General features: G+C 43.8%; 1 protein-coding gene across 3 annotated transcripts; it reads left to right on the forward strand.

The window, feature by feature from the left end:
• Window positions 1-1,835: 1,835 nt before the first annotated feature.
• maco1b (macoilin 1b) lies at window positions 1,836-13,708 on the forward strand. 3 transcript variants are annotated; one of them, XR_012959039.1, is made up of 12 exons: window positions 1,838-2,242; window positions 3,637-3,778; window positions 4,796-4,922; window positions 6,951-7,074; window positions 7,418-7,596; window positions 8,059-8,626; window positions 9,724-9,882; window positions 10,068-10,250; window positions 10,362-10,482; window positions 11,088-11,262; window positions 11,345-11,838; window positions 12,138-13,708. XR_012959039.1 is itself a non-coding variant. In XM_076108304.1 (11 exons), exons 1-11 carry the CDS (start codon window positions 2,163-2,165, stop codon window positions 11,545-11,547), a joined length of 2,058 nt encoding a protein of 685 aa, XP_075964419.1. In that variant the 5' UTR covers window positions 1,836-2,162; the 3' UTR covers window positions 11,548-13,708. The 3 variants fall into 3 exon arrangements, 2 of the variants coding, with proteins under 2 accessions (XP_075964419.1, XP_075964417.1); XM_076108304.1 differs by having other exon boundaries at window positions 1,836-2,242; window positions 8,062-8,626; window positions 11,345-13,708; XM_076108302.1 differs by having other exon boundaries at window positions 11,345-13,708.
• Window positions 13,709-15,047: the final 1,339 nt, after the last annotated feature.

Genomic DNA, 15,047 nt, shown 5'->3' on the forward strand with positions numbered 1-15,047 from the left:
CTATGTATGAATGTTGAATTTAAGTAATTTTTGCTACTAAAAATGTTGTTTCCAAGAAGAGGAACAGACCAAAATGCAGCATTATTAGCCTATAATAGTACCGTATATAGACGACATCGAGAGAATTAGCATTAATTGGCTAATTGACGCTCCAAAATATGTAGGACATGAAATACTACAGATCGCACAGCAGTAGTTGTCAATTGTATTTGTATACACTATTCGGCCATACATCTTTAAAAATAACCCTCTTCATCTTATATATTTATAATGCCACGCTGTTTTGGTCATGAAGGCAATGGTAAACAAAAATCTAGGGGCAAAGTTCATCACATAAAAAGCAACGGCAACTGCAAGCCACACTTTCAGTCAAACGCACCTGCGCGCGTTCCACTACACCAGGGGTGTCCAAACTTTTTTCAAAGAGGGCCAGATTTGATAATGTGAAAATGGCCAAGGGCCAACAGTCCCTGCGGACATTATTTTAAACAATACAAGTAGCCTATACATACATTGTTATTTAATCATTTTATTTTCAATGACAGCAAATAGCAATGTAACCAAATGTAAGCATTCATGTATGAACACATCTCAACAACTATTCTGCCTTTCTTTCACATCTTGAAAGTCAGATAACACAAAGAACAAGCTATCTAAAAGCTAATTACATAGAAACCGATCAATATTCTCACCTCAAGACAATCTTAAATATGACTTAGTGAGGGTAATGAAAAGTTGTCTCACATTTAAGTTCAACACACATGAAACAGGCTCACGAAAAAAATCAAGTTGTCTCTTAGTATCTGATGATAGCTCTTCAGTGTTACGAGCCAGGCAAACATTAGCAAACTCGGTCTTCTTCTCGGGGCAATTATGTTTTCTGCTATTTTCATAACACAGTCTTTGATAAACTCACCATTCGTAAAAGGTTTGTCATGTTTATCAATTGCCATGGCCACTTGGTAGCTTACTTTGAAGATGTTTTCATGTGAAAAGGACCGCTGCTGTGTGGCCAAGTTATCTTGGAGTGCTTCACTTTTCTAGCACGGTCGCTCTGATAGCTTGCTGTAGCATTAGCATGTTTGGTCTCGTAGTGTCTCTTTACATTATATTCCTTAAACAAGGCAACAGTCTCATGACTAATTAGGCAGACACAGTTGTTTCGGTTTTCGGTGAAAAAAATATTGCGATCTCCACCTCTCCTGGAAGCGGCGGCCCTCATTATCGACTTTCCTTTTTTTACTTGCCGTAACATGACAGGTCAAGGATCAGAGCCAATTTCAAACAGCCAGACAGTTACAGAGTGGTGCTGCCACCATGAGGTAAAAAGAGGAATTGCATGTTGAATTTGTATGATTTATTCATTCCGTTTTGAATGTGCTGGCGGGCCATAAATAATGCATTTTAAGACAGAAGGTGCGGGCCATATAAAATCTGACCTCGGGCCGTGATTGGCCCGCGGGCCGGACTTTGGACATGCCTGCACTACACGCACATATTTCAAGCTGCAAAACATAGATGGCGCACAAGGCCTTGGGGCAGGTCTGTCAATGAACCACAAACAAAGGGACTGATATAAATAACCCTCGTATGCTGGAAGGGCTGTTTTGTATCTCGCACAAAGGGAATTTTGTCCCAAAAACTGCATATTTTCTGCCTATAATAAACCGAAGGCAAAAACCTCTAAGAACAAAACCCGCCTCCGCGATCAGCTCATTGGTCAATCAGCGATGACCGATTAGTCCACAACAATCTGATTTGGTTACGGGGAGACGTTCCATACACAGCATCCCACCCTCGCGCTCCTCTGTTCTCTTTGGTGTAAGATACCTGAGCGACCGGCCACGGTGCAACGTCAATGGCTCATCTCTGGATCCGTCAAAGAGATAGGCCTCGGCGGATAGAATTGATTGGATATACCAGCCGTCTGACAAGTGGACGCACGTAAAACACAGCGCGGTCTGGGCTTATTGAGTCTGCGCTAACAGAAAAAGAGGAGGTTCCCGAATAGAGTCCTTTATTTATTTCTTTGTTTCCACTGGGGGAAAATAATAACAGCGACATATACCGCAGGCACTTCATTTATTATATTTGTCCGTATACACAAGAAAACTGGATAAGATTACAGTGGTTACTCGAAGGCCAAAGCCAAGGGGAGGAGGATGAAGCGGCGCAATGCGGACTGCAGCAAACTCCGACGGCCGTTAAAACGGAACCGAATCACTGAGGGTATATACGGCAGGTAACTTATGTGCAGCCCGACGGAGGGGTCCTCCTCACGACAACAATGGGGGCAATGAATGGGGGTGTTTGCCGCTTGATAGCTGCAGAATGTGAAGCTTCCTAACGTCACTACTGATATCAATGGACTGCCAACGCTAGCTAGCTTGTTAGCCTAGCTAGCTTCTAGTGGTAGCATAGTGTATGCTAGCGGGTTGTTTTCGTACATAAGCAGGTAACGTTAGCTGTTAAGCTAGTCGTAGCGCTAGGCCCCAAAACAGCCTGTTTTGCACCATGTCACAAGGTCTCTTTCATAGCAACGTTACTGTTTATAATAAGCTGCACGGTGTCCTTCGACACTTATTCAACAACACTGACTATCTACCGTCTGCTCACGTCAGTTGTCACCTGCTAGCCGTGTCAAACTTAGCAGCTTCCCTGTTAGCTAGGGTAACTTATGTTAGCTAGCACAACTCCAACTATGTCTGATTATTTCTCACCTCACCACCTGCGCCTTACCTATCCAGTAAAGGCGTAACATATGCTAACGTTCACTGTAAACACGAGTTGACTGCAGACAGTTTGTCTGACTTCTGAAGACCTCGTGTTTCGCTATTCAGACAACTTAAAAGTTGCTTAGTTGTCCTTCACAGCCACACCTGACAGGTCCGAACAGTTAGCTCTATGTGACATCCCATGTATCTGATAGACCAAACATTAGAGGCACCTAGTCTCACACGTGGCATCCAGAGACGTAAAGATGTGGGGCAGTACTTGAATTATTGAGCAGCTGACCCATCACAAAACGGCCATGCTTTGAGATCAAAGGACACCCCTACTGTGTCACAAAAATGTCAACTGTGATCAAATGTATCTATTATATCAAATTTGAATTGTGACACTAGGAAAGAAGCAGCAATAAATGAACACATTCTGTGAGTAAATGTAATGCCCACAACACTTGAGAAAAGTATATACCGTAGTTTGGCACGGTTGCCACGTCCAAATGTTCAAAGCATCATCACAGAAGAACACGCCACATTATGTACGTGGACCTCCTCCAGAATGTCTTCTCAAGTCTTAAATTTCTGCGTACATGTTCTGTATATATATATATATATATATATATATATATATATGCAGTTGCATTTTATAACATCAGCCACTTATAATAAGTGCAATGCACACAGGCATTTCATCTGTTGAACAGCAGCAACAGGTGCCAGACATGCAACCTTCACTTGATTCTCACACGCACACACATTTATAATAAAGCAGAATCTCTTTTGATGTGTTGACTGATGGTTTGCCACATATTGACTGTTAAATATGACTCCCATTCTTGTTAACACAAATCATCATTGCCAATATAAAGTAGCAAAACATTTTGTGTCATCAAATGTTTATCGTTTTCAGTACCTTCCTGTACCTGAAGTTCCTGGTGGTGTGGGCACTGGTGCTACTTGCAGACTTTGTACTGGAGTTCAGGTTTGAGTACCTCTGGCCATTCTGGCTCTTCATCCGGAGTGTATACGACTCCTTTAGATACCAGGGGCTGGTGAGTGGCTGTGTCCTTATATTTATTATGATTCCTTATAGGTGACAAAAGAGCATAGCCATTTTTTGTTTTGTTTTTCTGTTCACCACTCAACTTTTAGATATTGCACTAAAACAAGCAAGTGCAGACAGACTTAGATTATCAGCACCATAGTGTTGCTGTCACAGTCTCTGCATTTACATGTGAAATTTAGTAACCAGGTCATTGTGGCCCTCCTGCAGTAACTTGATTTCTTAATGTCATGTGACCAAGAAGCAGGTAACAGTAGCTAGATAGCAGTGTGGTGAGATGAAAGGAAACATTAGTACATTAGTACAAGTGAAGTGATTAGTATTAGTGAAGTGTCTCTCACACTACAGAACCCGTAGTTTCACTGCATCGTCTGTAGAAATGCTTCGACCTAAATGTAAATAACTTATTGCTGTAGCGTTATGTATCAGATATAAACTTAACATATGTCAGCTTTGATTCAAAGATGTTTTATCTTTCAGTCAGTCTTTAGAGTTCTGATGCTGTGAGGCAGCAAACAAGGTCATCTGTCAGATTTGATCAGGCTTGCAAGTTATGAGTGTTCCTGTTATCTAAATTTTGTACGATAATGTTAATCTACCATTGTTTAATTTTGCCGTGGGTCCATTGTTGATGCTGTACAGCGTGTTCTCATTGAAATGCATTGTGTAGGCGTGTGTGTGTTTGTGTGTCTGTGTCTCACAGCGATGCAGAAAAGGAGAAACAATAATGTAATATTCGCAGAACCATTCATGGTGCTATAATTCAACAATGAAACGTAGAGTTGCATCACCCAGAACGAGATCACTCCCATTATAGCGGATTAAGATTTGGTAGCCAGCCCTTCTGTGAACAGGCGTCTTAACATCTTAAGGCTTGTTGTTAGCCTTAAAGCGTTTCCTTTTTTCTTTTTAAGACAATGTTTTAGGTTTCAAGCACCTACATCTGTCCTTGCTGCATATGTTGCTGGTTTATCATGATCATAACCACGTCTCCTCTCTCCTACAGGCCTTCTCAGTATTCTTTGTGTGTGTGGCGTTTACCTCGGACATCATTTGCCTCCTATTCATCCCAGTGCAATGGCTATTCTTCGCTGCCAGTACTTATGTCTGGGTGCAGTATGTTTGGCACACAGGTAAGGCCCTCCCACGTATAGGTGTCTTGATATTTGTTGGTATAAACTCTGGATAATGTCTGTGATTAACGGGGCACCCGCTCTTAACATTCCTCTCATTTGTGTCTAGATTATTTCTGTTTAACAACTCAAAAAATAAGGAAGGACGAAGCCGTCTGTGTATTTACAAGATGGGCTGAGATAGATAATTCTTTCAAGTCACAGACCACACACACTTTCTTAGAACTGGCACTATTTGGTTTTGTTCTTCCACTTTGTGCTTCGGGGGGAAGACCAGGTGTGAAAAGAGTTGTGCAGTTCTCATGCACATTGTGTTGTGTTTTTTTTACAAATAGACTTGCTTCTTAGAATTTTGCATGTTGTGTAAGTGAGCTGCACTCTGCGGATTAGCTGTCAGTCTGATTTAGCAGTATCCCCCTGCGTTGACCAAAGGCCAGGTGTCAGATGGAAATCCTAGTGCCAGTTGGGGGAGGGAGCAGCACGGTGGTTCCCAGTCGCTTTCTGAGCCCTCCAACTTTACTCCCCAGTGATATTCACTGTAGTATTAATATCTCTTACCCCTCCACAGCCTGCTGGGGAAATGTTCTCGCTGTTTATTGCATTCAAGGAGACTATGGGGGTAGTGTCTGTGTTCCCACCACCCAGTGTGTTCAGTGATAATGGTGGGTCCATAAAGAATCAAGTAAGGTGTAGGGAAGTTAAAGGTTTGTGTAGAATGATGGTCTACACAGGTCTGTGTTCATCAGGGGTCTCACTTGTACGCACAAAATAGGGCCTAAAAGAGGCGCGCGCCACTTCCCACGCAAAAGTAATGGTCCATAAAAACAAAGTTGACGGGAGAATGTGCGCACCTGCACGGAAACGCTGACTCGTGCGTATGAACATTTTGGAGACACGGGAAAGTGGCGATGCAGATGGTGAGGTGGTGAATTAAAGCCAGACTATGTGAGCGGCATCATTTCACGTATAATGATGCCTCTCACACTTTTAACTTCACTTCATATCACACGTTACGTTGCACTTATAGATCCTCTTTATCATAAGAATTCAAACCAGCAGTGTTATTTGTGCGTGTACTAGTTAGCTATAACTATTCCATAAGCACCTTTTCAATTGTAAAAGATATAAACCAACTCGCACCTTTTTGAATTGAATTTTGCTTAAACTTTACTCAGCGCTGTCTGCTGTCTTTAGCGCAGAGGAGAGGGCCAAACTACCAACACTTGTGGTCAGCTGTGGAGCAGCAGATGAAATTATCATCATTTGTAAGATAACGTCAACTAGTGTTAAAGAACTGCAGAACAAAGCAATAATCTTCTAATACTCTGCATATATCTCCAAGTACGATCTTGGTTTTCATGTAGTATTTGTGAGTAAAATCGCTGCGGTGCACACGACTTTATTAGCAATTAGTCTGAATGCTACAAACATAAATACTGCGGTGACACTGGTACTGTGTAATGCTGCACGCTAGATACTCTGGCACCGACGTTGTTAGTACTGCGTAAATCAAAGAATTACGAGGGAACGAGTGTTGAGGGATCCCTTCATCCAGAAACGGCTGATCTTCTGTGTAAAACAAAACTTTTCTTGGTAGTTGCCGTGATTCACCTTAAAGAACCATTGACCAGCAGCTCATTTCTATGCATCAACATTCATAAGGTGCTTTGCATTGACTGTTTGTTTGCATGTGGGAGTGGGATGATGTGAAATTAGTTGCCACATCATCTGGTGCTCACTGGGGCTAAGTCAGCTGTATTTGTGTCTATATTTCCTCAAAATGTTTTCTGTCACAAAGATGAGCTCAGGCGCCTTGTTGTAACACAGACGGACATTAAAGAACTTTGCCTGAATACAACATAAAACAAAGATTTAAGCGATTATGAAAGAATAAGTAAACAATGACCAAGCACTCGGTTCCAACTTTGCAAGTTTTTGGTTCTCATTGCAATGGACACAATTCAGGTAGTCCTCCTAGTGATGTTCAATGCCCATTCCTAACATCTTTGTCCTGCATTGTTGTTTCAGAGAGAGGTGTCTGTCTCCCCACCGTGTCTCTATGGATACTCTTTGTGTACATAGAGGCGGCCGTCAGATTCAAAGACCTGAAGAATTTCCACGTGGACTTGTGTCGTCCTTTTGCTGCACACTGGTGAGCCACTGTTCTGTTTAAACCAGGTGGAGCTTAAAGAATACATGCACTTAAATATGCCTTATGGTACAAGTAGGAACGGGTCTGATGTTTCACTTGGATTCTCCCCAAGACTCTACATATTTAATAACAATCCTGAAAGAGGTTTAAAGTAGCACCTCTACAGTTTAGGCTATGAGAGACATGAACCCCGAAGAGCTTCAAGCTGATTTTGTCTGTGCTAACCTGTGTTATACTGTGAAGTTGAGCTGTTAACATCCCAATAACTAGAGACCATCCTGGGATGGGATCACACTACCCAACAGTACACTTATGAGTGTACTTCTTGTGTCCATCTCCGCAGCATTGGCTACCCAGTGGTCACGCTGGGCTTCGGCTTCAAGAGCTACGTGAGCTATAAGATGCGCCTTCGGAAGCAGAAGGAGGTACAGAAGGAGAATGAGTTTTACATGCAGCTTCTGCAGCAGGCCCTGCCTCCAGAGCAACAGATGCTCCAGAGGCAAGAGCGAGAGGCAGAGGACGGTAAGAATCAAACACACATACAGTACATGTGTGTGTCAGGAAATGTGAGACTCGCATACACATTTGCCTCCCTAGCCAAAGTCTGTGGTTGAAGGTGTACCTGCCTCACAGTTTAAATAAACACCACGCACATAATGATCAGGAGGCTCTGCTCATTGGGTGGGATTAGGCAAAGATTTGAATGGAGCTTGCAGAGCAAGACGTTAGTGGAGGATTGTCAAAATTGCAGCCGGCAAAAAGATTTTCCACCAGCCAACCAATACCAGAAAAAAAGATCACTTGAAATACAACGCAGCTGTGTGGTTTTGTTGTGCAGTAATAGGCAAAGTCAGGTCATTTCACTCAAGCAGCACTTAACCAACCAACGTGTGACTCCTCACAGTCGCTGCTCACATTGCTTACATAAAGTCATGGTTCATAAATAATGAAAATCTCCTTCACTTCCCCCTGTTATTCATGCAGCAGCAGCAGCAGCAGCAGCTAAAGGAATATCTGAAGTAGACACACCTCCAGTGTCACAGAATGGCGCCCCAGCCAATAAAAAGACATCGGCAGCACTGCCGGAGTTAGAGTATAGGGAAAAAGGGAAAGAGGGAAAGGGCGGCGGCGGGGAGGCTAAAAAGCAGCACAACAGCATCCTGCCATCGTCAGTGGACTCTAAACTCCAAGAGACGGAGTATATGGAGAACCATATGAACAACAAGAGACTGACCACAGAGCTGGGCAGCACAGAGAACCTGTTGCTCAAAGAGGACAACAATTCCTCTTGCTCCTCCTCGTCCTCGTCCTCCTCCAAAAACTACAAAAACGCCAGCAGCAACGCCGCGACGCTCAACTCCTCGCCCCGCGGCCACAGCGCCACCAACGGCAGCGTGCCCTCCTCCGCGCCGGCATCCTCCTCTTCCTCGGGGAAGAACGAGAAGAAGCACAAGCTGGCCGTGGGGAAGGGGACGACGGGCGGCTCCCACAGGGATCCCACCGACAACTGCATCCCCAACAACCAGCTGAGCAAGCCGGAAGCACTTGTTAGGTAAGAAGTGCACGCTCAGACACGGATGTGTTCATCCAGACACATGCTCATTACGACTGCACTATACTAACTAAAAACAACTATTCAGAGAGCAAATGCAGATGCACTGGTGGCATTTTTTTCCTTGATCCTGGTACCAAATGTTTGAGAGCTGAGGAGATCTGCATTAGGAAATCACAGCCTGCATCACAGCTGACCTGTGATGGTTCCTTGTGATGTTTTGTAGTGTCCTATAGCCCTATGGTATTTAGTATAATATCTATAAAAAGGTTTGGAAAACGTCTCCTCTCCAGCACACACAGGAATACTAAAGTTCAAAGCCTTTCATCTATTAGCAGTAGTTTCCAGCCATGATACGTGTTGTTTAGTTTGCATCGCTTGCTGCTTTACTCTGGCTTATCATTACCTGAAACTCTTTATAAGGGAATATTTATGTTATTCTTCACTCACAAAACTAGAAATCTGTTTGTGACATCCTCAGTTGTGAAAACGCGTATTGCAAACAGATGGTTGTTAAGAGGGTCTCTTGCTGCTGGCATTTAATTGGGCTGAGTGATAAAAAAACAAATTAGAATTATGATTTAATAACGGATCATCTTTCAAGTGTTAAAGTGTGTTTAGTGTAGGTTTGGTGGGGGGCAGGTCATTTTAAATGTCAAAGGAAATATGAAGGCTCTTAGAAACGATGCTTTGAGTTATGCAAAGTTTGACTGGGACTGATGATATTCTGCCTTCAGAGTAGGACATAGAAATTATTATGAAGCTTCCTTCAACCCGCTTTCAATTCAGAATGAAGGCCAACCCCATTTATGCAACACCCGGAAGCATAAAGTAAATGTGTAGTTTTCGTTGTTTTATTTATACGTCTGGGTGGCTTGAATATGACCATACTTTGGCTGCACTAATAATTCAGGGACTGCTTTCCTGAGACAGCTGTTTGCTACCGTGGTCTGAGAAATGTCTGTAATCCATGGGCGGACCGTTAGGCCACAATATCTGGATTTATGAGTCTACGACAGCCTACATGTGTTGATGTACTGTGTATATGAAACACCAGTATATAAATCGTGCTCTGTTCATTCTTCCACCCGGGACAGGTTGGAGCAGGATGTGAAGAAGTTGAAGGCAGACCTGCAGGCCAGCCGGCAGGTTGAGCAGGACCTGCGCAGCCAGATCGGCTCGTTGGGCAGCGCTGAGCGCACCATACGCACCGAGCTGGGCCAACTGCGCCAGGAGAACGAGCTGCTGCAGAACAAGTGAGCGGGGCCGCTATTCGTTGTGTTAAAGCAAAGTCACAGAAAGGATCCTTTTTTGATTTTAGATCATTAATAACTGGGTCATTGGGGGGGGGGGGGGGGGGGCTTATTGTCGTGAATGAAGACTGTAGGGAGAGAGCAGTGTTTCCTCCTTGTTTATTTGTGTGTTTTCTGTGCACTTGCAGGCTCCATAATGCTGTGCAGGCAAAGCAAAAGGACAAACAGGCCGTGGGGCAACTGGAGAAGAGGCTCAAAGCAGAGCAGGAGGCCCGAGGCACCGCCGAGAAACAGCTCGCAGACGAAAAGAAGCGAAAGAAGTTAGAAGAGGCCACAGCAGCCAGAGCGGTAGCACTAGCAGCAGTGTCCAGGTAGGGGCTCATCTGACATGCAGCTTTCTATAACCATTTCACCGCTGACTTGTCGCTCGTTTCTTTCAAGTTATGATCTGTTGTTATAATAAATCCAATATGTTTTTTCAGAGGGGAGTGCACAGACACGCTGCGGCGGAGAATCACTGAATTAGAAACAGAGTGTAAGAAACTAACAATGGATATCAAGCTAAAGGAGGACCAGATCAGAGAGCTGGAAGTGAAAGTTCAGGTAAGGTTTTATTTATTTTATTATTATTTGAAGTGTTTATCTGAACTGTCACCATCAAGCGCAGTAAAGTTTCTCCGGTATTCTTGCGTTTAAATGCACTCGTCTTGTTCATTTGGTCACGTGTAATGCTGTTATGCTAGCTGCAGTAGCCGGGTTACAGCGCGGGATTTCAAACTTCAAGCAATTTATTCAGAAGCTTTTTGTTTCTGCTCAGCGATTCGTGGAAGCTTGGGTTCCTAAAATGTGAACCCTATCGCGGTGTCTTGTGTACATTGCCAGTTCTGCTTTAGTCATTGCACGCAAATATAGCTAGTGAGCAAGTTCTCAAAAGGTGTGACAAAGATTCACAAAAAGACAGAAGTGGTGCAGAAAAAGATCCAACAAGCGTATATCTATATCATGAGCCCTGTTCCAGTGCTAGTGCCACAGAGCTAGGTCGTACCAGAGGAACCATTTGTTCTTCATGCAGCACTGAATGAAATGTAGTTCACCTCAGTTATGACAATGAATCACATTTGCTCTGTCACCAGTTTTGCTAAAGCATCCAATCACAGGACAGTCCCCTCCTGACTGAACCCTAACTGTATCTGTTCTCCGTCTCGCAGGAGCTTCATAAATATAAGGAGAACGAAAAAGACACAGAGGTGCTGATGTCGGCGCTGTCAGCCATGCAGGACAAGACCCAGCACCTGGAGAACAGTCTGAGCGCAGAGACCAGGATCAAACTGGACCTCTTCTCTGCGCTGGGAGACGCCAAGAGACAGCTGGAGATTGCTCAAGGTCGGTCTGGTTGCCGTGCTCGGCGTATTTATTCAATATGTGTAGGCGTGCTCATGCTGACCCGTTGGTTGTCTGTATTCAGGTCAGATCCTGCAGAAGGACCAGGAGATAAAAGATCTGAAGCAGAAGATAGCCGAAGTGATGGCCGTCATGCCCAGCATCTCCTACACAGCCGACACCGGCAGCATGAGCCCCGTGACCCCCCACTACTCCTCCAAGTTCATGGACACCAATCCCTCCGGCCTCGACCCCAACGCCTCCGTCTACCAGCCGCTCAAAAAGTGAACGCTTCGTCCCGCCTCCATCCTCCCCGTCATTTTTATTTCCCCCCCAGCAGGCCGCACCACCTTCCAATCTGCTCAGCACGTCTGCGGCTGAGAAGTTGTTGTTTTTTTCCTCTCTCTGGTTTTTTATTTTTCTCCTCGCCAGGTCAGAAGGATGTTGTATTGTGACTGTATTTGTTGTAGTTAAAACAAAAGACAAAAAAAACTTTAAACGGACATCACATGTCAACTAGGAAGTCGCATTTTTTTGTTTTTTTCCCTCCCTGTGTCTAGTGAAACCTCACAGAATCGGGTATGTATCTTCATCTCAAGGGTGTTGCTCTCCCCCCCCCACCCCACCCCACCACCAATGCATCCACCTGCCGCCGGTTACCTGGGGAATAGCTTCCTTCTTATCTTAGCTTGATTTTTGCCTCCTAAACCTTGGAAAACCGAGTTCTCCTTTCGTCATGCAGCCTGACTTGTAGCTCAATTTCTTTGACAGATTGTTTTCTCCCAAAATAGTCTGGCGACATCTGTACAACCTGAGGAATGTAGTGCACAGCTGGCACAGACTCTCACCCCTTGTTCTGTTGTAATTTATTTTTTAAGGCACCAAATGAACCCTGATTTCAGCTGCTTTGAGGTATGGTGGTAAATCTTTTGTTTTTTTTAAAGTGTATTGTGTGGTTCTATTTGTTCACTCTTTAAAGATTCAAGTGTTGATTGCAACAAGTTGGAAAAATATATTGTGTTATGAGCAGAAACATAGACCTTAAATGATATGAACCCAAGCAGCTCCTAAAGTCAGTCCTGAAGTGAGTTTTTGAGTTGAGGAAAGAGTGCAGTAACAGGTGTGTGTGCGCGCGTGTGTGTGTGTGTGTGTGTGTGTGAGTGAGAGAGAGATGCAGGTGGACCGGCTTCTCAGTACACTGCATAGTCTTTCATCGGTTGTCATGATCACAGTGCCTTGAGTTGAGGACATAAAGTGAGTAATGAGATACGGCCCGACCCTTATGAATTAGTTGTGACACATCTGGCTCAGCTGGACAGGATCAGAATTTGACCTCTCCTGGTGAAGTGGGACAGAGTTGCCTTCAGATGCTGATTTGGCTTTTGGGCTGTCTACTAGCGTCCACACCGGTAGAGCCGCTGCTCCATCGTGTCCACGTGAGGGCAGCGCTGCCCCTTTAAGTAAGTCACACTAACGGATTCGGTAGACTGCACTTGATTCATTGTTCTCCTATTTGCCTGTTCAGTATGGCGACATGATGTTGCCCACCACAGAGTCTGCTGTTTACACGTCCGCCCACAGAAGCTCATCTCTGCTGCTGTTAAACCCCCAAATCCCTCGGTTTAGCTGCTGCCCCCCCCCCTTATTGTTTTTGATTCCCCAATTAAAAGTTGCACTGTAGAAAACACTCGCTGTTCGAAAGGGAAAAAACGTAAAGATGGACTGTGCAATGTAAACAAAGCTTTTGGAAAATGCCAACTTTAATATAGCGGATAAATGATTTTATTTAATTAATCCTCTTCAGTTTGTGTGCCAAGACTGGGAATGCTGGTTTTCTCTAAGTACAGTGTTCAAGAATGTACTGCAAGTACATTGGCTGACGTGTTTGTCAAATATCCAGTTGAATATCAGTTCATGAAAGTTTCCGTTAAGCAGGTAGAGAAAGCGGTCACCTGTTCGTAGTAGACTGTGTAGTTAAAAGTAAGGGACTAGAAAGTCACATTTCTTTTTGTGAACGTTACAGTATTTGCAACTGTCTGGGGGGAGGTGGCTGTTTCTAAAGCAGCTTCCCTTCCTCCTGTTTCTGCTGGTATTGTTATTTTTCCTGCAGGGAGAGAATCTCTAAAGTCTGATGTGGTTTCACCCTCATCTGAAATGGTCATTGTTGTGCGCGTGGTTTTCACCGACTGTACATGGAGACGCTATTCTTTTCGCTCAGATTGCTGTCGTTGGTTCCTGGGGAAGAAAATAAAATGTTGTGAAAATGACAGTTTAGTCAGTTGTTCGCTCAACTGATTGTTGAGAGTATAGAGAAGTGTTTTTTTTTTTTTTTTGTTGTTTTTTTAATATGCCCACAGTCACTGCTCTGTTTCTCCCCAGGTCTGACCTTGGCTGTGCTCTCGCTCTGTGAGGTTTACAAGGAATAAACATTTTTTTTCTTGCAAATTGACTTTTCTCTGCTTGTTGTTTATTTTAAGTTACATTTATTTGCTTTCCAAACTTTTGTCATCAGGGTTAGTTCAGCTTTGGCTTAACACAAAGCCTGCTTCACAAGCTGAAGTTGTGGCGTTTAAAAGAAGTGGGATGTTAGGAGGCTATTGAGTTGCATTATGGGAAGTGTAGGATCTAGTGTTTTTGGAGCTTGACTACTATCTCTGCCTCAGTTGCTTCAATTATGACCATTCTTTCATCAATGTCAAAAGTAACTAAACTTAATGAAAGTTAAAATGCTGGAGTGCCCCATAAAGCATGTGTGGCATCTCAAACACCATCAGCCCATCAGTTTCATTTTGTTGTAATGTCAGTTTGAAAGGAAACTGAGTGATTTCTCTATAATGACTGACTACTACATTAATATAGTCAAAGTAAATATATATATATATGGGTTCTGTTATCATTTGTGATGTGTAATTTGCCCAAACAAAGGTTCATATAATTGGTTATCTGGTTTCCTGGCATTGTAAATCAGATGCACTATAGCTGTTGCCACTAGGAGGCAGTGTTCATCCGTGTCATTTGGGTTTGAAGAGATAATCTGTCCACACAGTCTCTGGTTTTTAATTCTGTCAAGAACCACTAAATCCCTCTTTTCAGGACCACAAAATCCCATTTAGCTCTGACAAAAGGAACTTATGAATAATTTGTTCATGCGAGCCACTAATCGCTGCTCGTCAAAACACGGTGACCAGTGGAACTCCCACTAAATCACACGGCAGCATCGCGTTGGTAAACGAAGTCAGTAATGTGCACCATGTAAATAACAATATTTAAGCACATCTTCCTCCACTTTTCAGATCTGGACATGATTACTCTGTGCTATATGCTGACCTCTGGGCTTTGGATTTCAGTCAGTGGCGGAACCAATAAATGGGAGCACATTTTGGGGCTGCCATGCATTTTGATTGGAATGATAATTCATTCATCTAATGCCCATGGGCATTTTTTGGGAGGCAGATAAAGAATCCTCGTGCCAAGGCCGGCGACCTTTCAACGAAGCCCTCGCTCCCTCAGCATTCTGTCCCATGGCCACTCTCCCCCAAATGCGCTCCATGGGTGAAGCTCCTCACTTCATTTTCTCTGCATCAACCGGTGCCGAGCTTGGCCATCAATCTGTTTCACACTCGATCCTCGGTATAGTTTATCGCTCTCCTTGTCATAATTTGGCACCGCTCTGTTTGGCAGAGTCCAGCATGTGGAATTAACAGATTATAATAGGTCTTTTTCTAGCAGTCTGCATTTGGCACAGCTGTACTGGCGATGCCATTAGACCTCACTAATCTACAGTAAAT

This window comes from Anarhichas minor, unplaced genomic scaffold (assembly GCF_050575085.1).
Source record: "Anarhichas minor isolate MPS153535 unplaced genomic scaffold, ASM5057508v1 ptg000040l, whole genome shotgun sequence".
Taxonomy (NCBI): Eukaryota; Metazoa; Chordata; class Actinopteri; order Perciformes; family Anarhichadidae; genus Anarhichas; species Anarhichas minor.

What these genes read in the sequence shown, in the direction of transcription:
- maco1b (XM_076108302.1), top strand. Translation starts at nt 2,163, where the DNA reads ATGAAGCGGCGCAATGCGGACTGCAGCAAACTCCGACGGCCGTTAAAA. An exon ending in CGTCCTTTTGCTGCACACTG is followed by an intron (nt 7,075 to 7,417) that starts GTGAGCCACTGT and finishes CCATCTCCGCAG; the next exon opens with CATTGGCTACCCAGTGGTCA. An exon ending in AACGAGCTGCTGCAGAACAA is followed by an intron (nt 9,883 to 10,067) that starts GTGAGCGGGGCC and finishes GTGCACTTGCAG; the next exon opens with GCTCCATAATGCTGTGCAGG.